Raw genomic sequence first — 26304 nt, 5'->3', positions numbered from 1 at the left:
TTCGATCCATGGCATCTTGAAAGTTCCCTTTTTCCTCAGCCGAAGCAGAAAAACGGCAGGCTCTTATTTTCTGTTGATCTGCAGGGGTTCTTGGCTGGTTGGCGGTCCTGGTTCTGGGTTTGACATTGTCTTGGGTCCCGGAGGTTGGGGCCCTTTTCTTGCGAGTGTTGGGTGCAAAATCGGCGCTTGTGGCGTTGTTGTGGAGTTCTCTACGGGATTGTTGTTTTGCAGATGCCTGTGGCTCGTCTTGATTTAAGGTGGGCGATTTGACGTCTCTCCCCTTTCGCTCACTCCCTCTGGGGGAAAAAAGACATTAATGGCGTCTCGGCTTTTTGAAGGATATCACATTGGTCTGTGTTTTTTCTTGTGGGTTTTCAATGGTTGATTGGACTGGGTCACTGTGGGCGTTGATTATCTTGGTTCCGGTTATATCCCATCGTGTTATGATGTTACGCCGCGATTTACTCCGTTCGACCTGGACCGGCTCTCAAACTTATTTATCTGGCGCAGGTGCCATATGTTGACAAAATATCATCTGTGATGAAACTTTCCTGCCAATCGTGAACTACGCAGGATTAGGCTGGGCGTACTGGTGGAAGTGATAGGCGTACACTAGATATTCATATATGCCTTATGCCTAAGCGGACTTTACCAGTGAACGAGCCCTCCTGCTGGAAACACCTCCACGAACAAAAGAGCGTATGTGTCTGGGGTGCTCAAGCTAACCAAGCGCATCATCAGCCTTGACACCAGGTTCACAAGTAACCCAGACCATCTCCACCGATGGCTTCTAGATCATTTCGGATTTCCCACTCTGTCGCGCCGACGCGGCCTGCGATCTCCGCCTGGCGTTGCTTGCCCAGATTCAGCCACTGGCGCAGCAAATTTCCATCCACCATTCCTCGACCACCATTCCCATCACTCTCAACGGTCCTGAATGCACGAGGATTCAGCCCCCCAGCATGCTCGATTGTATTCGTCAGTTGAGACTGCAGGGCCGACAGGCGACGGTAGGACTCCTCCGCCACTGTCGTAACCAATGCCAGAGACCCATTCTGAGAGGCGACCAGAACGTGATGAGTGGCAATCGTTACATCCACGTCCATTTGACCATCGGTGGGCTCAAGATATTCAGACGATACGGCCGTACGAGGCAGCAAGGTGACAGTCGAGGCAAAGTTGCCGGTGTAGAACTTGCTCCGATTGAGCAATCGGTCGCCATTAGAGGACTTGGGATCTAGGAAGCGTCAGCGAGGGGTGTCGAAGAGCTCGCCGCACGCTCACTAAACGTCACACACCTTCAGGGTCGTACTGTAGCACATGCAGGTTGCAATCGCTGTCGGCGACCAGAATATAGAGCTTATTCCCGTCCGGAAGGAAATCCGCAGCTACCACTTCCAAGTATTCTGGGTCCTTGCCGAAGAGCGTCATCTTGTAGGGTTCCTCCTGCAGACGGAGTTAGCTCCTATGAAGGAAAGGCTCATAGGCTGGGTCCTACCGAGTAACCTGCAAACCAGAGACCCTTGACTGCATCACCCAAAATACACATCCCTGTACCTTTGAGTTCCTTCGCGACGTTCACATAGCATTGCATATCCATGAACGCGACGGGAAGAAGGCTTCCATCCTCCTTGAGACCTCGGACCATGCATTTTTGTCCCTGGGCAACAACCACGAAACCTTGGCCACCGATGCCCGACAGCGCGGTCACAGCACCCTTCACAGTCTCTTTGCCAACGAGCTTTAATTTGCGGCCCGTCTCCGGTTTACCTGGCTCCGGAACCACCACAATCACGTCGAATACGTAGATGCACCCGCGAGCCGGAATGTCTTCGCCCTTAGCAATCGCTGTTCCCACAACAATGAGGTCCCTTCGTTCATGGGTGTTTTCTGAAACCTCTAAGTTGATATTCTTCACTGCCGTTATATGCTCGGCAGAATCCAAGGGGTAGCTACAAGATGTAAGCATTAATGAAACCAGGTTTCGCGCAGAATACCCGTTTTTTCCATACCTGTCGATAACGGTCCAAGTCTTGGGGCTGACGACCTTAACAGAACTCTGAGGGGCTTTCGGGAAGAATGATATTGCTTGAGCTCGGGTCAGCGCATGGTTTAACCAACCTTTAAAAATAGGAAAACCAACATTCGTTGCGCCATTCTGGATGTAGCTCATCATTGTCCGGTAGTTTAAAGCCTGCGCTAGAGCTGGTACCGAGGACATAGGTTTCAGACGACGTGGAGTAGGTCAAGCAGTCCACTTGCTCATCGAGGGCGACCTTGCGCAATGTCCATGGATAATCAAATTCAGTTCTCGGGGGTAATTGGCATATCCGTATGCAATGCTGAAACAATCTCTTTAGCGGTGATTCTTGAACGACGAGGATTGCGACATTACCTTAGAGTCAACAAATATGAAACCGTTCTCACAGCCGATGTCCGCCGAGCTGAAGTCACTTAGCCAGCGAGTGAATTCTCCTCGGAGGCGTACTACATGCGGTGAGCTTGTCGTCGTTCTCAGGATGAACCCAGCGGAATCACCCGGTATGAAGACAGTGCTGAGACCAGAAACATTTGGTAGGGCTCGTAAAGGTCTTGCACGCCGATGGTACTCCCCATGAGTAGAAGAGCCTGAAGATATCTTGCAAAGAGTGTGATTGGCCTCTTGAGCAAACTTCAGGCGATTCGATGATCCACCCTCTCCCTCTGGCGATGCGAAGACCGGCCTGTACACAATCAGATCATCATTATCGGTCCGAACCTAAATTGTTGGAATTAGCATGAATACGCCAAAAAGCTAAATATAGAATCGCACAATCAGATATGGGAAAATGCTCCAACGATCACCAAGCTCAGCCACTAGCACTTCTTTCAGAGATTGTCTGATGTTGGACCGCCGGGGCGGTTCATCCGATAATACGGGTTGTAAGCAGTCAAGCCCATCGATGACCGACAGTTGCTTCAAGTCAGGGACGCTGAAGATCTGTATGGTTCGCATTAGAGTTGAAGTTTACCCTAGTCGGCTTTAGATCACCCACCGAAAGTTTGTACTCCTGGTTTACCAAGAATATGAGCATATTCGCAATAGTGCCGTCTGAGTCTGAGCTCAAGGGATTGAATGTCTGGCACTTGTCGCGATAGAGACTACTAAACCGCCACTTCGAAGTGGATATATCGTCTGGAAGTGATACCTCATCGATGTCTCCGTTGTCATCTGCCTGAAGGAGCAACAGGGAGGAATCATCCCGCAGAATGGCAAGATAGGGATCAGCGAAGCTAGCAGTCACAGCTGCGCGCTCCTCATCGGTGTCTTCATCCCAGATAGGATAGATCTGTGCCAGGCCTAGGTCTAATGGCCATCGAGATCAGCACGTCAATGCCAAGAATTTTGACCAGGCGAGAGTACAAACCTTTATCGTAACTGCGAACTTCGTTTCGCAAAACCTGCACTAACCGAGTGCCCACTGCCAACGTTCCTATGTCGACAGTGCAGTCTCCATTTGGGTTGAAGTCTGTGGCTTGGAAAGGCTTCAGATCTTGCCCCTCCAGAACCAGAACTTTCGAGACTTCCCTGTCTGGTCCGCTTGGCTGTGAGACAATCACATATCGGCAGAACGAACTCTCTTCTTCCGAATTGCCATTATAGGCCAAATTGCCTCTCCCTGTTGTTATTGTGGCTGACCATACCCCTTCGGCACCATCCATCTGGATGGACATGGTCGTCAGGGGATCGATTTCACGCTTGACAACAACCAAACCCCCGGAAGTATCCGACCCCTGCGACGCAACTAATTCAAGCTCGGCGGAGAGACCTTCACTGGACGGCTGATTCTGGGGTTTGGTGACCGGCAAGGCACGACCGAGAGTCACATCTCGCAAGGGGCCAATACTAGAAAGTCTATCACTCAGTCGAAACTGATAATACTCGGATGACGGGTTCTGTGCAGCTGCGCGCTCGTCATTCATTGCCGATTCATGAACCGACGAGTAAAGATCATCTTCGTAAGCATCATCCATTTGTTCATCCTCCGAAAGGTCTTGCGTCCCATCGACACCCTGCTTCGGTTCCAGGCGTACCACTTTGGAAGCTGGAGATGAATGTGACCACCGTAGAAGTACCGAGTCTGCGTCTTCGCTACCAATGAAGATATTGCCATCACCGAAGCATGCTGAGCATGAAGCAGCCGATTTCAAGATTCGCCCGCCCACTTGCGGTGGCAAAGAATGGATTGACATCCCAGAAACAGATCGACCATCCAACTTGAATTTAATCGAGGCCATTTCCCCAGAAGCAAGTGCGAGGAGAAGATCGTCGCTATCACCACCCAATCGTTCCACGACACAGCCCTCCAAGCGAAAAGCTAGATCGGATTGATCGCTCATTGAAAACGCTGAGACTTGTCGAGAGAATTCGTTCACTCCGACCGCGTTGGTTTTCCCGGCTTGGTCCACATGTACGATTTCATTGGAGCCAATGAGTAGAGCTCCACCCACAGGAGGTGGGAGGGCTACCACCTTGAACAGATCACTCGGTAGTTTTGAGACTGAAAGGAGGGTTGTTGACGCTCTTTGCTCCAGGTCTAAGGTGAAGACAGTATAGAACATCACATCCTTTCTCTCGTGAAGCAGTGCATTGGAGGTTGCAATTTGAGAATACAAAATGCCAAAAGTCGGCTCCCGATATTCATAGAGAAATGCAAGACTGACCGGATGGAGCAAGGAAGGGTCTAAGGCGGTCAATGGCAAGACGAACGAAGCGGCGTAAGGGGTTTGATAAGTAGAGTTATCCTTGGTCTTTTCCAGTTGCCCGCCTCCGGTAATTTGACTTGGGCGTTCCCCATCCAGCTCCGAATCATATTCATCCATCACCAAGTCATCTCCGGCCTGGTGGAAAGGTAGGATAGCGAGGTTGCGGACCCCGAAGTTGAAAACTGCACATCGGCTGCTCGGATCCACGCTGAGAATGCTACCGCAACGGCTCAAGTCTGGAGCCCAGGGGCTCCGAGTCAGATCATCACGCTCGTAGTAATGGATTGAGATGGTGGAAATGCTATGACGCTCCGGATCCCATTCGATCAAGCTGAGCTTGGCATTACGCACAGCGAGCAGAATGGCCTCTCCACCGCTCTTAGTAGTCAACGGTTTGACTCGACTCAGGTCTGTCACCGTTCCCGCTAGAGGATACTCTTTTTCAAGGACCAGCTTGGTCTCTGGTAGATGAGAGTGTGCTGAATGGCTCTCATCGCCTTCATCCCGCCGTGGAAGATAGTTGCGGAGGGTAAAAACCTGGAGCAGCGATGTTCGGACCACAATGAGATTGTTCGCGGTTGCAGAGATAAAGGGAACCGCAAGCGCATGAGTGACCCCAGTCGGGGGCAGCAGCTCCGTATAGCACTGCATTGCAAAAACCCGCACCGCTGATTGAAATTGCTTCAGTCGGCAAATACTGGAGCTATGAATGATCTGGGGAGCACATTGCCGCTCAGTGAGCTCGAGCCACCAAAAAAAGAGACCCGGGGATGTGGCGAGGGCGTATATAAACCACAAAGTGTATCCAGGGCGGTTTGGAGCGCAAAGCTGCCTGTCACGTGGTCAACACCCCTTCGGGTTAGTTCATGACGACAGGCGCGTCGCAGCGCGATAGCAAAAGTACTTGCTCTTCCAACTGAACTTTTAGATGCTGAGAACATTTATCCTTGCCCCCAACTACTGAGAAACCACACCTCTGCTGGCATTTCTCGATGTGGATCAATCCCTTTCATCATGGCGCTTCTTCAGACATCTCTGATCTGGATCGTGTACGCAGTCGTGATAACTATTCTGCTTGCCGTGGCCTCGGTGTTCATCTATGTCTACCAAACCCCTCGCGAACGTTCCCCTTCTGTAACACTGACGTGCATAATTGCCATCACCAGTCTTCTGGCGACAGTGCTTTTGCTTCCAGTGGATGTTGCTTTGGTGTCGTCGACCACCTCGTCCGAACTGGGCCGACGAAAGGACTGGGCTTCGCAAGATGCCGTTGATCGCATCATCTATTCTCTGACAGTCATCTACTATCTCTTCTATTCTCTGGATGCCTTACTCTGTCTTCTTGTGATCCCGTTCATCTATTTCTGGTACGAGGAATATGATGAAGTCGCTACTGAGACGAATGAGCAAACACTGCTCCAGCGGTTCTGGGGTGCTTTCAAGTACACCCTATCCTTCGGTGTAATTGTGGCCATCCTATTCCTTGTTGGGTTCTTCGTGCCTATCAACAAGGATAAGGATGGCATGGACCTGGATTACTTCAAGCGATTACTGACCGAGAATAGTGAGTCATGATACACTTATCTCTTGCTTTTTATTCCTGGTTTTCCCTTTTCTTTCCACTGCTCATCAATTACCGAGGAAATGCTAATATGGATGCAGATGGCGAACGAGCATTGACCTTTGCACTCGGGCTTTTGATGACCTTGGGTCTCTGTCTATATGTCTTGTATACCGCTCCCGGTCTTGCACTGCTTCCTATTAGCCTCATCAAGACTGCGCCTTCTACTTCTGACCGCACACTGCGAGCAAAATCTGCACAGCAACTTGAAGTAAACCGAGAGCGGCAGCGGCAGCTTGAAGGACGCTGTGGCGGAAACCCGGAACTGTTGTCCTCTAAAGACCGCCGAGAATTAGACACACTCACGCGAGAGGAAAGAACCTTAATTCGACGGCAACGTCTGGTCGAGGAAGCACTATGTGAGGGACAGGGCTGGTTGATACGGGCGTGGCACAGAATTGCAACAGTCCGCCGCCCCTTCAAAGTAGTTGGAGGAATTTTGCTACTTTCAATCACGTCTGTAACGTGGATATCGATGCTCCTGACCACCATCGATAAAGCCAAGAACTCCAGTTGCAAGCACCGATGCGGGTACATTCTTGGACATATCAACATTTTTAATCCGGTAAATTGGTCGCTTGTTCAATCTGCCAAAGTGTTTCCAGTCGACTACGCCATTTTCACGTCCCTGGTGTTGCTCCTTTTCTGCAGCTCCGTGGTAGGTATCGCTGTGGTGGGGATCCGATTCTTTTGGATACGAATCTTCCAAATCCGAAAAGGCCATACTTCCCCCCAAGCTCTTCTCTTGGCAACTGCGATGCTGATGCTGATTATTCTGGCATTAAACTACTCTGTTTCGATGGTGGTTGCTCCACAGTATGCTACGTTTGGCCCACAGACTTTTTGTGATCGCAGTCCCAGTTCGCCTTTGGAACAGCCGGATTGCACTGATAGCAAAGAGCTTATAAAGCCATGCTCTGAAGTGGCAGAAAATCCAGCTGCCCAACAGGTTTGCACTCCCAGTGTTGTCAGCACGTTCCTGAATCGGGTTACTCTGAACTTCCCATTCTTTGGCGTGTTGTTCTTTTGGGCTCAATTCTTCTTCCTAGGTAAGGAACTAGCATGAACTTGACAGACCACGGAGCGCTTTTCGGAATTGACCTTTTTTCTTCTTGGTATTCTACAGGACTCTATCTCTTGATCTTCATCACGTCCCTATTCCGCTCACCAAAACTGAATGAACGGCAACTCGATGACGACGCCGAAGAAGCTGAAGAAGAAGGCCTTTTGGCGAACACCGGAAGACGTTTCAATGCCACCTGGCAGGATATCACGGGAAGGACTGGTCATAATGGGCAGTCAACTAATCATTCAAATATCGGACAATAGAAAGAGCCGGCAATAAACCGGCAACATCTGTCTCACTTCGATCAGTTTCATTGATGATACTTTGAAACCACCACTGCCCTCTTCTGGCGGAGACACTTATTCGGTCCACAGTAATAAAGAAGAGATGCTCCCAAGCTAGGTAGGGAGGAAATACATCGAAATTTGCGACGTGTTGCGTAGGTCATTCACCTTGTTGCATCATTAAACAGGTGGCGTAGGGCATCATGCGCTCGTTTGGGTGGAAATAAAAATTTAGCAATACACCCTGTCTCGAGTGTCAAATATGGAGCTGCTCGTTGAGCAGGGCTAGAGCGCTCTGGAAGGCTTTGACAACTTCCATGTCTTTCCCGTGCAAATGGTCAGTTCCCACGTCATGACAAATAGTAGTCTCGAGGGCCTCACAATGCTTTTTCTTGTTCTCCATATTCGCTTCAGAGTTCTGCACATGTTGCATTTGCGTCTTGAATCTATGGAAAATTAGACAGTGCTTTCGATGGCCTGCATGCCATCTGCCTCGGTACATCCTCACCGTTTCAGGGCTCGCTTCTCATCTTGCAACACAGTGGTCTGCGACCATGAGGTAAAAATCTTATGCAGATCAGCGCTAAACATTTCTATACAAACTCATAGGCTAAGTCGTTACCTCAAGTAGCTTTGTAGTCTCCTTCCGAAGTTCATCCTCGACGCGACTGTGCTCATCCATGGCACTTGCATATTTTTCTTGTAACTCATTCCAGTCGCAGTCTTCAAGTGCTTGAGTCAGTCGAGCCACCAGGGGTACTTCAGAATCGACGATCAGTTCTATCGGCTCAGGGCTCTGGGTTTGCTGAGGCTCTTCAGTGGCGATCGGTTGAGACGCGACATGATCAAGGCTGCCACCCGGAGATTCCATTCCCATTGACTCTATGTATGCAGATAGAGAGGATGAACAAGTTGAACAGAGGTGGAAGAGTGATACACCTGTATCGGTTTGACTTCGCTGTCAGACAAGCATAATTTGAGCATCGGCACGGTGGACCAGGGCGATCAAGAGCAGGTGTGGGCACCAAACGGGAAGGACACTGCGTCAGGTGACGACATCACAACAGCGCACTTTAACTAGGCCCTGCAGCTCTCATACCCTCCATGGTCCTCGGGGATAGTTTTTGCAGCTTCTACGAAACACCATGGAAATACAACCCTTGATCTCCAGTTCCAGTCCCCACCACCTGCGATGAGCTGTCACATATGTACCTTCGCCGACTCCCGCTTGCCAATCCTCTGTCCAACATGCGCCCGCAACCGTCTTTATCAGCTGCGCCTGGAAACCACTCAGATCATCCTGGAAAGGGAAGCCTTGGGGCGTCAGATAGAGAGAATAGTCTCTCATGATAATTCACAAAGCCAAAAGCCTGTTTGTGAGGCACGACATGTGGATACCGAGCATGAGTACTCTCGTCAACGGGCCCTTCAAACAGTGTCCTCCCAGCAGACTACCTCCCTGCACAGGAACAATAATATTGCCCAGCGGATCAACTATCTGAAGGCTGAGATCAAGGCTCAGAAGGCCGTTATTTCAGGGCACAGAGACGTCTTGGTCCGCAGGCGTTCCGATGCCGAATCCGCGAAGTATCAACGTGGTGAGCGGGAGGCTGCGATTTTGACAGGCATCCAGAATACAACCAAAAAAACGGAACATCTTTGGCACTCTCTACACAGTAAGACTGCAGAAGCTCGAATTTTTCTGTGTCGAGAAGCCGCCAATCTCTACGGTCTTCGTCAAAAGAGTGCGAAGAAGGGTGAAGCTCGCCCAACCTATGTGCTGGGGGCGGTTTCGATTATAGACTTGAGGGACATGAATGGAAAGCGCTATGACAAGTTTGCCTATAATATTGCGATGTGCTAATACTTGTGCAGGCGCCACGCCCGGTCAGATTTCTACCTCGCTCTCCAACATTGCTCATCTCCTCGTCCTCGTCTCGCATTATCTCTCCTTAAAACTGCCCGCTGAAATTACCCTGCCCCACCGAAATCACCCTACCCCAACGATATATGCGCCTGCTGCATCGTACAACCGGCGTGAAGTCCCAGATGAAGCTGACGCCTCTCTTCATCCAACATTCAGTCCCACATCGTCGAGAACAGCAGACCCACGGATCCAACCCCGACCAAGACCACTTTTCATCGACAAGCCTCTTCCCAGACTAGCTAAGGAGGATCCTGGGACATATGCTCTCTTTCTCGAAGGTGCAACTCTGCTCGCTTGGAATGTGGCATGGCTGTGCCGAACCCAGGGAATCGATTTGACTTCTGACTCGTGGGATGAGGTCTGTGACATTGGAAAGAGTATGTGGCAGCTCCTAGTCGCTCCGCCAGCTCAGTCGTCAAATCTGTTGCGCGCTTTTGCCGGCCGGGACACGCAGGCCAAAATAAGAACGACCAAAGATTCCCCGCAAACGACGATCCAGCGCACAAAATCATTTCCTGTACTTGGTCATTACTCTCACGGAACGGTACATTCCTTTCTCGGTGCGCTTGAAGGTTCTGAATTTATGCGAACCTGGAAGCTGCCGACCCCAGCAAGGATTGTGGACAAGCTCAAAGCCAACCTTCTTGGCGAGATGGCAAGCGCGGAATGGGAGATATTGGAAGATAATGAATGGGATGACGAGCCTACTGATCATGGTCCAGGGGCTGTCCAAAGTTCCAAGGGCTCCAAATGGCGCCCCTCCCAGTCGGAGTCAACCGATGCGAGAAACCACGACGAGATTCTTGCCCAAGGGTTAGACGATCTCCGTCGGCCTAGGGGTACTAGCGGATGGACGAAGCTGAACAGCAGATAATTCAATTTAAACAATAAGAAGATGTTTCAACATCAATGTGCAACTGCTCCGATGACGCGGCGTGAACTCGTAGAGGACCACAACATGGAGGGCGGGAGCCGGAGATACTAAGCAGCCGAGATAAGATTGGAGTACCTAGGTAACAAGTGTCGCCCGAGTTCCTGCGCTCCCTCCAGGCTGCCGGAGCAGGATCTCATGGATGGTCTACCACGCGGCAGGAGAAACATCACTCGTACTCAGTCACTCAATCTGGCCTTGGCAACCTCATATTTCCCCCTTGTGTCATTGAAGTGAACCTCTGACATCTGGGCATGCAGCTGAGGCCCTGTCGGATCTCAATTTGCAATTAACGATGCAGAATGCCCAGTGGGAGGACGCAGGCGAAAGGTCTCTCGGTCAGCAACCCCCCCCCCCCTGTAAGAGAATTACCCCAGCGGTCCGACTAAGACCTCTCCAGATTTCAAGCGCACTTTGTCCGCCATTTCACAGATTCCTGAATCTCTCCTGAGAGCCGAACTCCTACGACGAGATGTCTCACGATCTGCAAACTCGATAGCTGCGCCATCATGCGGCTCTCGGGAGCGGGGTGCCTACAACACGTCGTTGCATGTCATGGCGCTCTTCCTCATCCTCATCCTCAGTACACTAGGTATGCATATGTCCCCCTCCCATCCCCGAGTCAAACTTGAGGTGATTGATACTTAATTCCACAACAGCATGCTCTTTCCCTGTCCTCGCCCGTCGTTTCCCACGTCTTCCAATTCCACGTCGTTTCCTATTCATCTCGAGGCATTTCGGAACGGGAGTCCTGATCGCAACAGCATTCGTTCATCTGCTACCCACAGCATTCGTCTCCTTGACGGACCCGTGTCTTCCGCACTTCTGGAGCCAAACATATCGTGCCATGGCTGGATTTGTTGCCATGGTATCTGTTTTCGCTGTTGTGGTCGTTGAGATGATATTTGCTATGAAAGGTGCGAGGCATGTGCATGGAAACGACTATGATACTCTTATCGCCGACGTTGGTCATGACTCCATGAGCGACTTTGGACACGCAGATTCGAATTATTCACAGCTGGAAGCTCGATGTGGGCCGGGAAGTATTCGCCTGCAGGGCTTGCGGCAAGGTGGTGAGACTGAGCCTTCCGAACCTCTTTCTGGGTCCTCGCATGAGTCCGAACGGCCACACTCCGCCGAATCACAGCTCGATAAGGAAGATGAGGACAATGATGTCGATGGCCTTGGGTCGTATACGGAGGATATCCCGATAAATAGACCACCCCATTCTGTCTCCCGCCAACGGCCTCGCATGGGTGATCACTTTCGACAACAGACTGATGCAGACTTGCCGATACAAAACCCGCAGCGTCAGCTTTTACAGTGTCTTCTTCTAGAGGCCGGCATTCTATTCCACAGTATCTTTATTGGCATGGCGCTTAGCGTCGCAACCGGCACTTCGTTTGTCGTTCTCCTCATTGCCATCAGCTTCCATCAGACCTTCGAAGGGTTTGCCTTGGGATCACGAATTGCCTCCCTTATTCCCGATCTCTTTTCACCATCCTCTGCAAAACCCTGGCTGATGTCACTGGCCTATGGGACAACAACGCCGCTTGGTCAGGCCATTGGTCTGGTTTTACACAATCTTTATGATCCGGCGAGTACGACCGGCTTGCTTATGGTCGGTATCACTAACGCCATCAGCAGCGGTCTCCTATTATTTGCAGGCCTTGTGGAGCTCCTTGCGGAGGATTTCTTGAGTGAGTTAAGTTATGAGACCTTGAAGGGCAGGCGACGCATCGAAGCATGTATATCTGTCGCCTGTGGAGCTCTCTTGATGGCATTCGTTGGTGCCTTTGCCTGATAGGAGAATCTGGTAAAATTCAACAAAAAAAATAAGCTCGCTATGTCGTCGTCCTTCTATGTACTACTATTTTAGACTCAAACACGAACCATTTTTGGCTCTCAAGTCCACGAAACCCCCCCCCCCCCCCCCCTCCTCTCATTTCACAGAAAACCGTGGGTTGTGCACTCAAATGGCTGATAGCATGGATTGTATGGTTACCCAAACGTGGTGCCCATTTTGAGTGGTCAGAGCGTTCAAAGTTTCATCCGAAGATCTATGACTTGAATGGGGGTTTAGATCCAGAATGCTATTTTTTTCTGCCCCAAGTTGTAAAGTTGCAAAGCATCTATTCTCCAAATTTGTTCCCTTAGTACCTCACATGCTGAAGGCTGAGAATCGTATCATATCCATACATCGTTAAAAGCCATTTAGAGCAGTGATTCAATCACCAGAGCACTGGCGCCGCCTCCGCCGTTGCAGATACCAACACAGCCAAGCTTGCCCTGTTTCGCCTTTAGCACGCCAATCAGGGTCGCCAGAATACGTGCACCACTAGCGCCCAGAGGGTGGCCAATGGCGACCGCCCCACCGTGAATGTTGACCTTGTCTTCGGACAAGCCAAGCAGCTTCATGTTGGCGAGAGCCACCACACTGAAGGCCTCGTTGATCTCAAAGGCATCAATGGACTCCTGGGTCACACCGGCATGCTTGAGAGCCTTAGGCATGGCCAGAGCGGGAGCCGTGGTGAATTTATTCGGTTGTTGAGCAGCGTCACCCCAGCCACGGATCTTGGCAACCGGCTTAAGGCCGAGTTGCTTTACCTTAGCCTCGGAGACCAGAACGACAGCAGCAGCACCATCGTTCAAGGGCGAAGAGTTCGGGGCGGTGACAGTGCCACTACCAGGGATGAAGGCGGGCTTCATGGCACGCAGCTTGTCGGGGTTAAGCTAGATAGTTTGTGAGTGACATTTTGAGCAGGATAGTTCCAACAAACAAAGGAGCTTACATTCTTGGGTTCATCATCCTGAGAGACAGTCACACCGGGCTTACCACGGAAGCCAGGAATCTCAATGGGAGCAATCTCGTAGTCAAAGACACCGGCCTTCTGGGCAGCTTGTGCCTTCTCATAGGTGCGGATGGCATAATTGTCTTGCTGCTCACGGCTGAAATCATGATCCTGGGCACATTCCTCTGCCTGTAGACCCATAAGTTCCTGTTTTCCGTAGGCGTCCATCAAGCCATCTTTCATGATCCCATCAACGAGGTTCTGGTTGCCGTACTTGGCACCAGTGCGGAGATTGGGAAGGTAGTGGGGGGTATTCGACATGGACTCAGTACCACCTGCCACAACAACATCGGCATTTCCAGTCATGATAGTCTGGGCACCAAGGATGACCGCCTTCAGGCCGGAAGCGCAGACTTTGTTGACGGTTGTACAGACAGTGGATTCCTGGAGACCAGCACCAATTGCACATTGACGAGCAGGGTTTTGGCCAACGCTAAGGAAAGTATCAGTGGCCAACCGCAACCGTAATAGTCAACAGGTGACTTACCCAGCAGACAGAACGTTGCCAAAGAAGACTTCCTCGACATCAGAGGCATTGATACCCTCGGCCCGCTCGACAGCCGCTGCGTTGCCGTCTTCAGTAACAATAGGTGACTCATTGGAGTTCAAGACGCATACCTTTGATTGCATGGGAGCCAAGCTGGGGAGCAGTCAGACTAGAAAGAGAGCTAATTCACTGTTTAGTTCTCTCCTTACGTTAAAAGTAGGTGAAACCAGAGGGGAATCTTACCCAAGAAAAGAACCCACTGGCGTGCGCGCAGTTGAGACAATGTAGACGGGAGGTAGAGAAGACATTTTTTGGCACGAAAACAAGGAGCAAGTGTTGAGGAGAAAAGAGGAAGGGGATATACACGAAAGGGAGGGGTGCTACATAATAATCTAGTGGTCGGACGGCAGTGGATTCGGTATCGGACCAAGGTAAATCCGATGATAATTATGATGTTTACTTAATCATTCGCTAAGCCCCTTGAAATTGGTACAGGGATAGTTGGATAGTTTCTTGGAATTCAGTTATTTTTCTGCTTGCCAATGGTCGCAGGAAATCACCTGATTTCCCCGGTTCGACAAGTTAAATAGCCTCAGAGATCTTTAGCGCGACGCTGTACAAGCGCAGGCTTATAACCTGATAGCAATGCCCCTCGGTGCTACTGGAACCAAGGGAAACCTTTAAGGCTGGCAATTTTGATTGGTGGTCGCTGGTTGGCCAGAAGTTGTGTGGCTCAGAACGCTCCGAGAGCACATAAAACAACTAGTGGAATAGAGAAAACAAGAACTAGCAGGAACTAACCTTGGAAGCTATCTTGTAATTGATTTTCATAGTTTCGTAAGCTACCGATTACGTATCGACATTTGGAACTTACTCGCGTGGTTTCTGTAGGCCACTGCAAGTGCCTTTTAAATCTATTAATTGCATAGCAAATCAGCTACGCTACTTCTTTTTGTGACCAGTCAAGGATACGCAGCTATCGGCCACTAATATTCATTAAGACTTCCACTCGCTCTACCTGGATATACCCTGCTCTATACTCCCTTCTATATAATCCTGTATCCTAGAAGAAATGAGCATATGCTAGTAATTATGGCTTCTTACGATCTAGGAAGCAGGAGGAAAGGAATGCATAAGGATGATGGATGGATGGACGGATGGAAGAGAGAGCTATCTATAGTGGGGCGGAGCAGCGGTTACCTGAACGCATGTAAACATGACGATTCGATGAATATAACCTTTTGCTTACGTATGAAGATTATAAACTAGAAACATCTTCTATATATAGCTCTGTCAGTCCCGATTGAGCTACGACCAGAATAATCTCGCGTATATCGCCGAGAGGCAAATTCAGCCATAGTATTATATATCCGCTCCCAGAGATAGAACTTATCGCTAGATTAAAAGATAGTTGTCAAGCCTTCAATGTCCTCTTTTACGGGGCTTGCTAGTAAGACCGTAGCACCAAGCGATAGTCTGACCCTCTGAGTTTAGGCCTTCTTACTCTAGTCTAGTTGGTACACAGGGATTTCGGGATTTGTGGTCCAGCCCGGAGAAATGGTAAACTACTCAAAACGAGTGATCTTAGTGACTCAACTTAAGCGGCAGGAAACTGGGATAATCGTACCGACGGTAAGGACGCATTCTTGGCGGGCGAGGCGGATATAGCAGGGTCATTAATTTAAAGAGATATCAGCGATCTGGCTCCAGTAGCGGCGTATGATGTACTTATAGGTGGTGTGGTGGAGGTTCTCGCGGGAGGCATAATATTGGTAGTAGGTGCCCAGGATGGCAGGAAAGATGAATCATAGGGCAGCGCAAAACCACGGATTCGCGAGGCGCACTCCCACTGCACAATGTTCTTACGCGGAGCTGATGGCATTCCACTCGTACAGCGAGCCAAGAAGTACGTTTACAACCTGAAGAATCATCGGTCAGAAGGCAGCGCCCTTTGCGTTAAGCCTACTGGCTATACCTAATCTGAAATAAGTTCATGTCTGACTATTTTGAGTTTCATCGACGCACAATGGAGTCACTATTGGGATACAAAACATATGCTTATGCGGGGCTACACCTTACGGCGGATGCCAGGTTTGGTAGGCAGCCCCCTGGCGCGACGTAGATAGCTCTCAGTTCGGAGGATACGATGAATTCCATGATATTCCTCTTCTTAGTAGGCTGCGTAAAACTTAGACAGAACTTCAGGTTGGATCAAGGCCAACTTTACTGGGAGGTGGCTTCTATTTAGTTATTTAATGCCTTGCTAGACGAGTGATGCAACGATCCATATTCAATAACTCACTAATATATGGGGCCAAAAGCCTCACACCCCCTCGTTTTCCGACTACCCCCCAGACCTACCTTTTCAATGATACGCTACGTCTTCGAATCATTTTTTTTGGCACTAACTCAGTAGAGACCGCGGATTACACACCAAAACACCTGAATCTTCTTGCGCCGGCAATACCGGAGCTCTCGAAGCGAGCCAAAATACGTGCGAAGTCACTCATCATTTTAGTATACCTCAATTTGAACATGACACTGAGCCAACGTTTCTAAACAGATGGAGGGTTCTAAGGTGGCTTGCCTTGTTGACCGTCTTGTAGTCGATTCCTAGTATCCCTATCTACACTCTGCGCAAGTTGAATGCCTAGCATCTCAGGCACCCACACAGACTGGTATGGTGTTCGGGCGCTCGGACCAAGTGAAAGTTAAGAACATCCAATTCTTCTCCCGCGTCACGCCAGCACCAAATCGGGAGACTTGCGGATTTAGTGCAACCGCGCGTCATCCTTTTCTCCCATCACCATGGATGATCTTTACGACGAGTGTGTTCCCCTCATTGTTTTTGGTATCATAGGTGCTTTTTGTACTAACCAGGGCCAAGGTTTGGTAACTACATCGGCGAGGCCGAGTCGGACGAGGAACAACATGACCAGGTTCCACAGGCCTTCCAGTTCGACACGGCCTTTGAAGATGAGGAGGGCGACGCATTAAATGACCAGCAGTCCATGGAGGTTGACGGTACGTCTATGTTCCATGCCTAAGCCTCTCCAAATTGCTCTTCTCATCCTCGCATGCTTACCCGCATCTTCTGTGTAGAAGAACCGTCCAACGCTGTCGTTTTGCATGAGGATAAGCAGTATTATCCCAGTGCCCAACAGGTTTACGGCACCGATGTTGAGACTCTCGTTCAAGAAGAAGACGCGCAGCCACTCTCTGAGCCGATTATTGCTCCCGTCCAGCAGAAGAAATTTGCAATCGCCGAAACAGAACTGCCACCGGTCTATTTCTCTCGAGAATTTATGACAGATCTGCTCAACTTTCCTGAACAAATACGGAACGTCGCAATCGCCGGTCATTTACACCACGGTAAGACCGCCTTCATGGACATGTTGGTGAAACAGACCCACGACTTGTCGGGACGGCTAGAAAAGCGGACGGGCAAGAAACGGGAGGAGCAGCTTCGATACACCGATGCTCACTTTCTGGAGCGCGAGCGGGGACTCTCAGTAAAAGCGGCGCCGATTAGTTTGCTTCTTCAAGGCACCAAGGGCAAATCTCATCTTCTGAATCTCATCGATACTCCGGGACACGTGAATTTTGTCGATGAGGTGGCAGCATCTACTCGTCTAGCAGACGGCGTTGTCCTCGTGGTTGATGTTGTGGAAGGGGTCCAGACAAATACAGAGCAAATAATCAAGCATGCGGTTCTGGAGGACCTTCCCTTGACCTTGGTCGTGAACAAAATGGACCGGCTTATCCTGGAGCTCAAGCTTCCTCCCAATGACGCATATTTCAAACTGAAACATGTGATTGAAGAAATCAACACTGTCATTGAGAATGCTCTGCCCGGCCAAGGCGAGAAGCGACGTTTAAGCCCTGAGAAGGGCAACGTTGCGTTTGCTTCCAGCTCGATGAATTGGTGCTTCACATTGCAGTCATTTGCCCGGATGTATGCCGACACCTACCCTCGACTTGACTCGACCGAATTTGCTGCACGACTCTGGGGAGACATCTTCTATAATCCCCGATGTCGGAAATTTACTCGCAAAGGCATAGAAGAGAATTCTAAACGGGCATTTGTCAAATTTGTGCTGGAGCCCATTTACAAACTATATTCCCACACGATCAGTGAGAGCCCCGACGACCTCAAGGACACTCTAGCAAGCGTGGGCGTCATCTTGAAGCCATCGCAGCTGAGATCAGATGCAAAGGAGTTGCTGAGCCTGGTTTGTGAGCAATTCTTTGGCCCTCCCACCGGATTTGTTGATATGGTGGTCCAGCACGTCCCCTCCCCTGTCGATGGAGCCCAAAGAGTTTTGGAGCGGTATTACAGTGGTCCATTGGATTCGAAGCTTGCGGCTTCAATGACCACTTGTGACCAGGATGGTCCTTTAGTGGTACATGTTACCAAACTCTTTAGCAGCACCGACGCTACAGGCTTCCACTCCTTTGGAAGAATCATGAGTGGTATCGCTCGCCCTGGTCAACAAATACGTGTTCTCGGTGAAGGATATACTCCCGAGGATGAGGAAGACATGGTCGTTGCAACAATCTCAGACACATGGATCGCGGAGACTTGTTACAACATACCAGTTGACGGTGTTCCTGCCGGGAACTGGGTGCTTCTGGGTGGTGTTGATAATTCCATTGTGAAGACCGCAACTCTGGTACCGCTTCAACTGCTGGACGACGAAGAGCCGTACATTTTCCGACCGATCCGGCATATGACTGAGTCGGTGTTTAAGGTTGCAGTGGAGCCAGTCAACCCATCCGAATTGCCGAAGATGCTTGACGGTCTGCGTAAGGTCAACAAGAGCTACCCTCTGATTTCAACCAAAGTCGAAGAGTCTGGGGAGCATATTGTTCTCGGTACGGGAGAGCTCTACATGGATTGTGTTTTACATGACCTTCGACGATTGTACTCAGAAATGGAGATTAAGGTCTCTGATCCGGTTACTCGTTTCTGTGAAACGGTAGTAGAGACTTCCGCAATTATGTGTTACTCGATCACCCCGAACAAAAAGAACAAAATCACCATGATCGCAGAGCCTCTGGATGAGGGAGTTGCAGAAGACATTGAAAGCGGCAAAGTCAACATCAAGGATCCTATCCGAAAAGTTGCTCGCTACTTTGAGGATACCTATGACTGGGACAAGCTCGCGGCCCGCAGCATCTGGGCCTTTGGGCCTGACGAAATGGGCCCTAATATCCTCCAAGACGACACATTACCTTCGCAAGTCGACAAGAAGCTACTGGCCACCGTTCGGGACTCTATCACCCAGGGTTTCAGCTGGGGCACAAGGGAAGGCCCCTTATGTGAAGAACGTAGGTTTCACACTCTCCGCTGTCGACTGGCATTGTACTGACCTGTCTGTAGCGATTCGCAATACCAAGTTTCGACTCACTGATGTGTCCCTCGCCGATCAGGCTATCTATCGCGGAGGAGGCCAAATTATTCCTACCACTCGCCGTGCTGTGTACTCTTCGTTCCTCATGGCGTCTCCCCGCCTCATGGAGCCCATTTATTCCTGTACGATGACGGGCCCGGCAGATGCCGTTGCATCCGTATACACAGTCTTATCCCGTCGACGAGGCCACGTCTTGTCTGACGGCCCCATTGCTGGAACACCACTGTACTCCGTGCGGGGCTTAATCCCCGTGATTGACTCATTCGGCTTTGAGACAGACCTACGAATCCACACTCAAGGCCAAGCCATGATCAGTCTGGCCTTCGATAAATGGAGTGTGGTACCGGGGGATCCATTGGACCGCGAGGTCAAGCTAAAACCCTTGGAGATGGCGGGGGCGATGGCCACTGCGCGGGACTTTGTCCTCAAAACCCGACGGCGAAAGGGATTGGCCGAGGATGTCACAGTCAGCAAATTCCTGGAGCCGGAGTTGTGGAAAGGATTGAAGGAAAGCGGTGTTTTGGACTCATGAGGTTACCTCCCCCCCCCCCCCCCCAAAAAAGGAAGCGACTTCAGTCGAATATTTGAAACAAGGATATTGGGGCTACGGAGTGGCCCTTTGGTCGTTTCTTTTTGACATGTGCCTGTAATTGTAATGCAGCTGATGGATTCACATTTGAAATCATGTCAAGAATGAAAGTATAGACATCGGCGTAAACGGGGCCATATCAACCGCCTGCGGGGGGCAAGCCCCAACGACGTCTCAAATAATAATGGTATGGAACATTGATCTCTTTCACTGGCAAGACTCCATCATTTTGGCAATCACCTGCATCAACGCTCCATTCTCTAGGGCAGCTGCAACTCGTTCCTTGTCACTCAATTGTTTGTTAACCTCCTCCCCGGTACTGTGGGTTCCCTCTTTGATTCGAACGTCAACCCGAAAACGCGCGGGGAGAGATTGTTCGAGCCGCACACGGACCCCTAGGCCGATGACTGTGGCTAGACTGCAATGAGTGATGGTTGGAGTGATGAGAACGGTGACAGTCTGAAGAGGCGAATTAGGGACGTTGGGGAGAGTGGGTTTGATCGAGATGTCAGGTAGGGAGACGACAGCCAGTTCACCCAGGGAGAGGGGGTGTTCCGGGTCTGAGATAGACTTGATCAAATCTGTCCATGAAAAAGTTAGGCATTAAAGTGGTACAGGGAGTGCATTAATCGAATGAAGAAGATAGACGAAAAATAAGTCCAGGATGTACCGTAGATCTCTTGTTCATCAATTGGCTCTTCCAACAGGTCATCGTCCTCCGAGTCCGATGAGAGGAAGTCGGCCGGGTTCGGGACGGCGGCGAAGATCCCAGTGGCTATGCCACTAGGTTTGTTGGTGGGTCGAGTCCTCGTGGGGAGATCTGCCACGTTGAGAATCGTGGGGTTGGAGTTCTGCATCTCTGCCATAGCGGGGGCACTGTAGATCTATTACACTGCTGATGGTGTAGATGGAGGGGCAAAAAGCTCTCAATGCGATACATACGAGATAACGATAACAGGCTTATCGGTTCACGTGCCCGCACCCGGAAGATCTTCGGCTCGTTTCCTTCTCCGGCCTTTCTTCCCTTGTGCTTTTGTTTCCGCAAACTTTCGTCACTCATTTTTCACCCTACATAGAAATGAGAAACTATGACATGATGATCGGTGGTTTGATCTTCCTGCAGAGGCACTCCCACTCCATCTGAGAATCTATTTTATAACCATGGCGGTTCCAGTTCTAATTCGTAGCTTCCAGAACCTCATTGTCCCCACTTGAAGATTACTAGTCTTTTTTGTACCAGGTAATATGCTTATCTAAGCAGAATGGTTAGGGGGTCTGTTGTGAAGGCGTGAAAGAGAAAGAAAAAAGAAAGATATTATCGCGAAAGAGGCAGTTTCATCTTGACACTTCCGAAGCTCGCCACTGCGTTCTCTCCTTCTATCCTCTCATTACCTTGTGCAGAATTTGGGGGACAGATTTTCTTGTTCACTTCAAAACAAAAAGGCTGTGCTTGAAGCATGCCTATGTCCAATGAAGGAAAGCAGGCGTCAGGGGTTTCACGAAGACAAGGGAGGGAGGGAGCTGAGAGTTGCGTTGCCACTAAGACAAGACAATGATGGCGTGGGAGTGGGAACAAGTCGTGTACAGTAAGTGGTAATGGATTATTTCTATTTGATTACCAAGTCCTGCACAGTAGGCTAGATACTGTAGGTTGATCGTTGCCGGGCCTAGTAATAATTGGAAGTAGCCCTAGACTTTGGAAGTGCTACACTGTTGACTTGGGACCGCTGTATGGATAACTGATGATAGTTATTTCCGACGCTTAAGAATGATAAATCCCGAGCCAGAAGCGGATAACGATCGAACGTGGTAGAGAGACTGGGAGAAATCCTCCGCAAGGGAAGTGGCAGACTAGAGAAAGGGGAAGAGAAAAGAAGGCCGATGTCCACAATGGGTATACAATAATAATCGACAAGGACCATCAGTGCTGTCAAACGCCCTCCGAACCTGCGATCTTCGACCTCGTGGGGAATGCAGTCCTGAGAAGAATAGATTACGTCGTAAACTCAGGAGGCAATCCGGATCGTCCGCCTCCTCCACCCAGCGAATCCACCCCCTCGGGTGCCATTGGGTGGCCATCACCACCTTGGCACTGGCGGCACGCCCCTCTCAGCTTTGCGCTCCGCCTATTCTTCACTTGGTAGCACATATCCCCCCTCCCCTCGACCTCCCCTGATGTCTCCACTCTAGTGCTTCACGATGCTCCCGGCTTCAATTCCTCGTGCCGTGGGATCGATTCCCGACTAATTACCTAAGTGAGCCCTATCCGCAGATCTCACACGCCTGAAGGCGGCTGATCGCATGACTCTGGACCTAACTTGAATGTCGCATCCAGCACACTCTTCTCCCACCCCTGTTTCGTCGCCGAAGACCTTTTCGTCTCCTCACTGCACGGCTTCCAGCCTGGTGGGCCACGCTTATAATTTCTTCGAGATCCGACAGCTGGATTGTGCCGAGGCTGTCTTGCAGGACTCGATACCGGTCCGCCTTGCGCCGGTCTATAGTCTCGGCGTAATATCACCTCGCGATAGGCAAGCCGGCACGACTTGATCGTTGCGATTCAACTTGCACCGTTCTTCACCACATCGCTGGTCTACCGGTGTCCCAGGTGCGCCTCGATTCGTGACGAGAACTCGACTGGCGCATACTGGCAATTGCCCTCGAGGGGCTTTGCTCTGCTTCTCTCCCCTCATTCTTCTACTCTCCAACTTTCACCATTGAATTCCCCCGCAAGGCAGGCCCTTGCGAGTTCGTCAACGTACCTGGTCTTTTTGAAACGTACTCTTTACGTCGCAATCTATCCAGGTTCATATTCGACGTGTAGCACCAACCACCGGGCGACGGACAAACATGCAGGGATATTCCTTTGTGCCTCCTTCAGGTCCTCCTCGAGAAGGCCAAAAAAGTATATTTCCCTCGACTGCCGCCATAAATGAGTCTCGATAGAACAGCTGCTAACGAACTGATCTAGACTATGTGTTTGTGGATGAACATAATCGACACAAAAGGCTGAAAGGTGAGCAAAAGAGATATCAGGGTGAGAAGCTTTCCGCTGACCGGGTCAGTAATGCGTGCATGTAATGGCTGTCGAAAGCGAAAGATAAAGTGCGACGCAGCAACAACAAATACCTGGCCTTGTTCGGCGTGCACTCGTCTGAGGCTCGTTTGTGTCCCTCCAACAATTGGGCAAGATGGAGAATTTGGTCCGGAAGGCCAGGGTATGGAGCCTCCCGATGCTGGAAGCGCCTCTGGAGCCTCTGAGCCCCCTTCGCATGGATTCCCAATTTCCGCCGCCTACCGGGATACCAACCCAGCAAACATGGGAACGCTGCCTTCGTACGATGGAATGAGCATATACTCCCAATTTGTTCACGCTCCGGATCCACATGGCATGTACAACGATTTGCGACCATCCCCAATTGTCATGCCGCAACAATCTTACCAACAACCCTCAATATTTCCCGCAGCAGAACGGTCATCTTTGGGCGCCATAAATCGTGGATTTTACGTCGACAATGACTCATCCGCCGCAGAGAACCTTAGTGATGTCCTTGGGGAGCTAAAGATCGACGAGACCGGCATTGGTATGGACCTGCTGTTTCCCAGCTCTGGAGACGGACTTACTGACGCTATGAAGCTCCATACATCAGGAGACAGCGCACGGATCGTGTTGAACCTGATGCGCCTGTTCAAGATGACGCCGAAGAGAGATTGCCACCTTTGAGTACAGGGGCGGGCGCGAAGATTCGAATCCCTCCGGAGCTCATGCCCTCGGACGAAGACGTGATGGAATACTTCAAAATTTACTTTGATGAGATTCATCCTTACGTACCAGTCATACCACGCGCCCATTTTTACTATCAATGGCAAAATGACCGACGTTCCATCTCTCCCCTTCTTCTTGAGGCTTTATTTGCATGTGCGGGGCGGTTATCTAATGAGCCTTCAGAGGGTGCCCAATGGCTTGCTTTAGCAAATAGTTCGTTTGCACACTGATCAGCTTGTCTGGTTACTCGCCAATCTTGGCTAACTTTCTTTTTCTAGGGCATGAATCGAGCTTCATGGACGTTCCGCGACTGAGCACTATCCAAGCGCTTCTTCTCCTACTCAAAGCTCGAGAATCTTTGCCCAAGAAAGGATACTATTATCGATCTTGGCAGACTGTCAAAACTATTGTTTCGATGGCCAAAGATTTAGACATTCACGAGCACTATAGCACCCACGCTGAAGGCCGGCCCTGTGATCTAAGTCCGATTGAATGTTTGGTGCATAGCCGAGTGTGGCAGGCCCTTATGGTAATTGAAGTGATGATCGGAGCACCTCAGGGTGAGTGGTTGCTTATTTCTAGGTTTATCTGTTCCCTGGGTCTGCAGTTCTAATGCGCCCTTCTAGGCCGCTCTGACTACGGCGTTGATCCCGACACTGTGGACATGCGCCCAACACTGGACATTCGAGGTCTGGATGCATACGAGACTGAACGCTCTAGACAATATGCCTACTTTGTGCGCAACGCGCATCACATTCGCATTATCACTGATATTTATCATAAAGTCAAAAAGCAGAAGGATTGGGGAGCGGATCCTCGATTCGTGCAGACAAATCCCCTTTTCGCGGATTGGCTCCGTAATCTGCCCCCAGATCTACAGGTCAACTACCCGGCCGATGGTTCTCCCCCGTGGCTTCCATCTCACTTTGTGGGAAACATGCACTCTCACTGCCATCTTGCGATCATTTTACTACACCGCCCACAGCTTCTGGCGTCACAGTCTTTCGCAGCCGGGGGTGAGTGGAAGGTTCATTTTTCCCTGTGTTATTCTTCAGCAAAAAGCCTCTGCCGCTTGCAGGAGGCTATCCTCGAGAGGTTTGGACTATCCGGGCTTCTTTACATGCAGCGAGGGATCAATTTTGCCATTTATTGCATTCTTACCTGCACCATGTTGCATCTGGTATGTTCCAATAGCACAAGGTGAAGTTTGTGCCCGTTGCCAAATGCCCTCTAACATGTGTAGATTGCCATTACATCGCCGGATTCTGAATTCAATTCGGACGCGCGGGAGTACTTTATGCGCCATATGCGCATCCTGGAGCGATGCTCCGCCGCCTGGCCTATGCCAGAAATTCAAGCGCAGATCGACTCTTTGAGGCTGGCTTTCTCCGCTGACACGAACCGTCCCTTTGAGCTGAAGCCAAGTTTTCCCTACGGCAGCCCTTCAGAGCCCTATCAGCCCAGTCCGCCAATGGACGCGCATTACCATCCACACCTAAATCAAGTGTCAAGCAATGTCCAATCCAGAGTGGGTTTCAACGCACATCCGATCACTCCTCCGATTTCCACTGGTGCTGAAGACTCCAAGTCCGACACATCCTCTCATTTACAATCCCTTGGAATGGTGCCCCATCAACCTCCTACCACCCATCCTCTCGACACGCCGTTAGTTGATGAAAATAGTTGGGATCCAACCCGCATCATAAAGTATGTAACCTACCCCCAACAGCCTCGGTTCTTTCCTTTGGAGTGCAAGGTCCAATTGCTAAATTGCTTCCTTACAGTCAATGGGACATGGCCTTCTCTGTCAATCCCTCCACTGTCAGCGCCAATTCTCCTCCAATGCCCATAAACAATACGGCACAATCAATGTCCAACATGGTGGACCATCAACACCCGATGCAATACGATGCACGTCCCAAGGCGACCGTTCCGCCGACACAGTCCGTTTCGCCGCCCCAGTTTCAGACGCCACCGGTCATCTTTAGTGCACGAGACTGGCAGCAAAGCGTGGCAAGCGTGTATGATCCCCAGGGCTTGAAGCGACGGTGGGACTACTCGGTTGACCTTGGGTCCAATAATATGGTCAAGCGACATCGAGGATAATGCATACCAATGGCTTCTCAGCGCATGACTCTCGGTTCTGTCTTTCTCGCCTCTGACTCCGCTATCGCCTTCAGGAGCCTCCTCGCTGCTGAGATCCGTTTCTCATTCTTGAAGCCCCGTTTCTTTCAAAATGTCTATTTATTCACTTTTTTTAACCTACATGCCACCGGGCGTAATGCACCTTGCCATTGGCTGACACTCTCAGCTGGACATGAAATCGGCGAAAATCGATGTTTATGGAGATATTGCTGCTTGGAATGATGATTGAACATGGGTCTTTTGTGTACACCACGACGGAGATTTGGTTTCAGATGTGTCTCCTTGGAAGGATGGAATCTAGACAATCCACATTGCATATCAAGCCTCCAATTCTTCTCCAATATTTGTCTAAATATTCAGGGAGGTAAAAATGGGGGATGCACTTTCGGATTCTGAAGGAAAAAAAAGTCAAACAAGAGAGTAAAGGCTTGCTAGCAGTTCGGTTCTTTGCATGTTTCAAGGCCCGTTTCCGTTTG

The 26304-nt window shown here is 50.3% G+C and overlaps 9 protein-coding genes across 9 annotated transcripts; 5 read left to right on the top strand and 4 right to left on the bottom strand.

Moving 5' to 3' along the window:
• Nucleotides 1–755: 755 nt before the first annotated feature.
• On the bottom strand, nucleotides 756–5397 carry N7459_006763 (cleavage/polyadenylation factor CFT1; the record flags this gene model as incomplete). Its single annotated transcript, XM_056945931.1, has 9 exons — nucleotides 756–1237; nucleotides 1299–1446; nucleotides 1499–1952; nucleotides 2013–2088; nucleotides 2144–2342; nucleotides 2396–2758; nucleotides 2813–2980; nucleotides 3036–3346; nucleotides 3408–5397. 9 exons carry the CDS (start codon nucleotides 5395–5397, stop codon nucleotides 756–758), a joined length of 4191 nt encoding a protein of 1396 aa, XP_056797930.1.
• A 363-nt stretch (nucleotides 5398–5760) lies between these two features.
• Nucleotides 5761–7696, top strand: N7459_006762 (uncharacterized protein; the record flags this gene model as incomplete). Its single annotated transcript, XM_056945930.1, has 3 exons — nucleotides 5761–6310; nucleotides 6409–7416; nucleotides 7494–7696. The coding sequence occupies 3 exons, from the start codon at nucleotides 5761–5763 to the stop codon at nucleotides 7694–7696; spliced, it is 1761 nt and encodes a 586-aa protein (XP_056797929.1).
• Nucleotides 7697–7973: 277 nt separating this feature from the next.
• Nucleotides 7974–8588, bottom strand: N7459_006761 (uncharacterized protein; the record flags this gene model as incomplete). Its single annotated transcript, XM_056945929.1, has 3 exons — nucleotides 7974–8163; nucleotides 8226–8284; nucleotides 8340–8588. The coding sequence occupies 3 exons, from the start codon at nucleotides 8586–8588 to the stop codon at nucleotides 7974–7976; spliced, it is 498 nt and encodes a 165-aa protein (XP_056797928.1).
• A 321-nt stretch (nucleotides 8589–8909) lies between these two features.
• Nucleotides 8910–10518, top strand: N7459_006760 (Atg14 domain-containing protein; the record flags this gene model as incomplete). Its single annotated transcript, XM_056945928.1, has 2 exons — nucleotides 8910–9474; nucleotides 9593–10518. 2 exons carry the CDS (start codon nucleotides 8910–8912, stop codon nucleotides 10516–10518), a joined length of 1491 nt encoding a protein of 496 aa, XP_056797927.1.
• A 352-nt stretch (nucleotides 10519–10870) lies between these two features.
• N7459_006759 (putative ZIP family zinc transporter) lies at nucleotides 10871–12379 on the top strand (the record flags this gene model as incomplete). Its single annotated transcript, XM_056945927.1, has 3 exons — nucleotides 10871–10905; nucleotides 10953–11167; nucleotides 11235–12379. 3 exons carry the CDS (start codon nucleotides 10871–10873, stop codon nucleotides 12377–12379), a joined length of 1395 nt encoding a protein of 464 aa, XP_056797926.1.
• A 410-nt stretch (nucleotides 12380–12789) lies between these two features.
• Nucleotides 12790–14222, bottom strand: erg10B (acetyl-CoA C-acetyltransferase; the record flags this gene model as incomplete). The annotated part of the gene is made up of 5 exons (XM_056945926.1): nucleotides 12790–13308; nucleotides 13368–13860; nucleotides 13915–13990; nucleotides 14046–14095; nucleotides 14158–14222. 5 exons carry the CDS (start codon nucleotides 14220–14222, stop codon nucleotides 12790–12792), a joined length of 1203 nt encoding a protein of 400 aa, XP_056797925.1.
• Nucleotides 14223–16722: 2500 nt separating this feature from the next.
• On the top strand, nucleotides 16723–19860 carry N7459_006757 (U5 snRNP component Snu114, putative; the record flags this gene model as incomplete). The annotated part of the gene is made up of 4 exons (XM_056945925.1): nucleotides 16723–16742; nucleotides 16802–16938; nucleotides 17017–19245; nucleotides 19298–19860. The coding sequence occupies 4 exons, from the start codon at nucleotides 16723–16725 to the stop codon at nucleotides 19858–19860; spliced, it is 2949 nt and encodes a 982-aa protein (XP_056797924.1).
• Nucleotides 19861–20124: 264 nt separating this feature from the next.
• On the bottom strand, nucleotides 20125–20783 carry N7459_006756 (iron-sulfur cluster assembly protein CIA2; the record flags this gene model as incomplete). The annotated part of the gene is made up of 2 exons (XM_056945924.1): nucleotides 20125–20498; nucleotides 20588–20783. 2 exons carry the CDS (start codon nucleotides 20781–20783, stop codon nucleotides 20125–20127), a joined length of 570 nt encoding a protein of 189 aa, XP_056797923.1.
• A 1984-nt stretch (nucleotides 20784–22767) lies between these two features.
• N7459_006755 (Zn(II)2Cys6 transcription factor) lies at nucleotides 22768–25789 on the top strand (the record flags this gene model as incomplete). Its single annotated transcript, XM_056945923.1, has 8 exons — nucleotides 22768–22822; nucleotides 22889–22933; nucleotides 22983–23501; nucleotides 23555–23896; nucleotides 23962–24243; nucleotides 24310–24863; nucleotides 24927–25390; nucleotides 25468–25789. The coding sequence occupies 8 exons, from the start codon at nucleotides 22768–22770 to the stop codon at nucleotides 25787–25789; spliced, it is 2583 nt and encodes an 860-aa protein (XP_056797922.1).
• Between the last annotated feature and the right edge of the window lie 515 nt (nucleotides 25790–26304).

The sequence above is a fragment of the Penicillium hispanicum genome (assembly GCF_028827665.1).
Source record: "Penicillium hispanicum strain IBT 35686 chromosome Unknown utg000006l_segment0_segment0, whole genome shotgun sequence".
Classification (NCBI taxonomy): Eukaryota; Fungi; Ascomycota; class Eurotiomycetes; order Eurotiales; family Aspergillaceae; genus Penicillium; species Penicillium hispanicum.
Note: the sequence above shows the minus strand (reverse complement) of the source record. Positions and strands in the feature narration are given on the sequence as shown.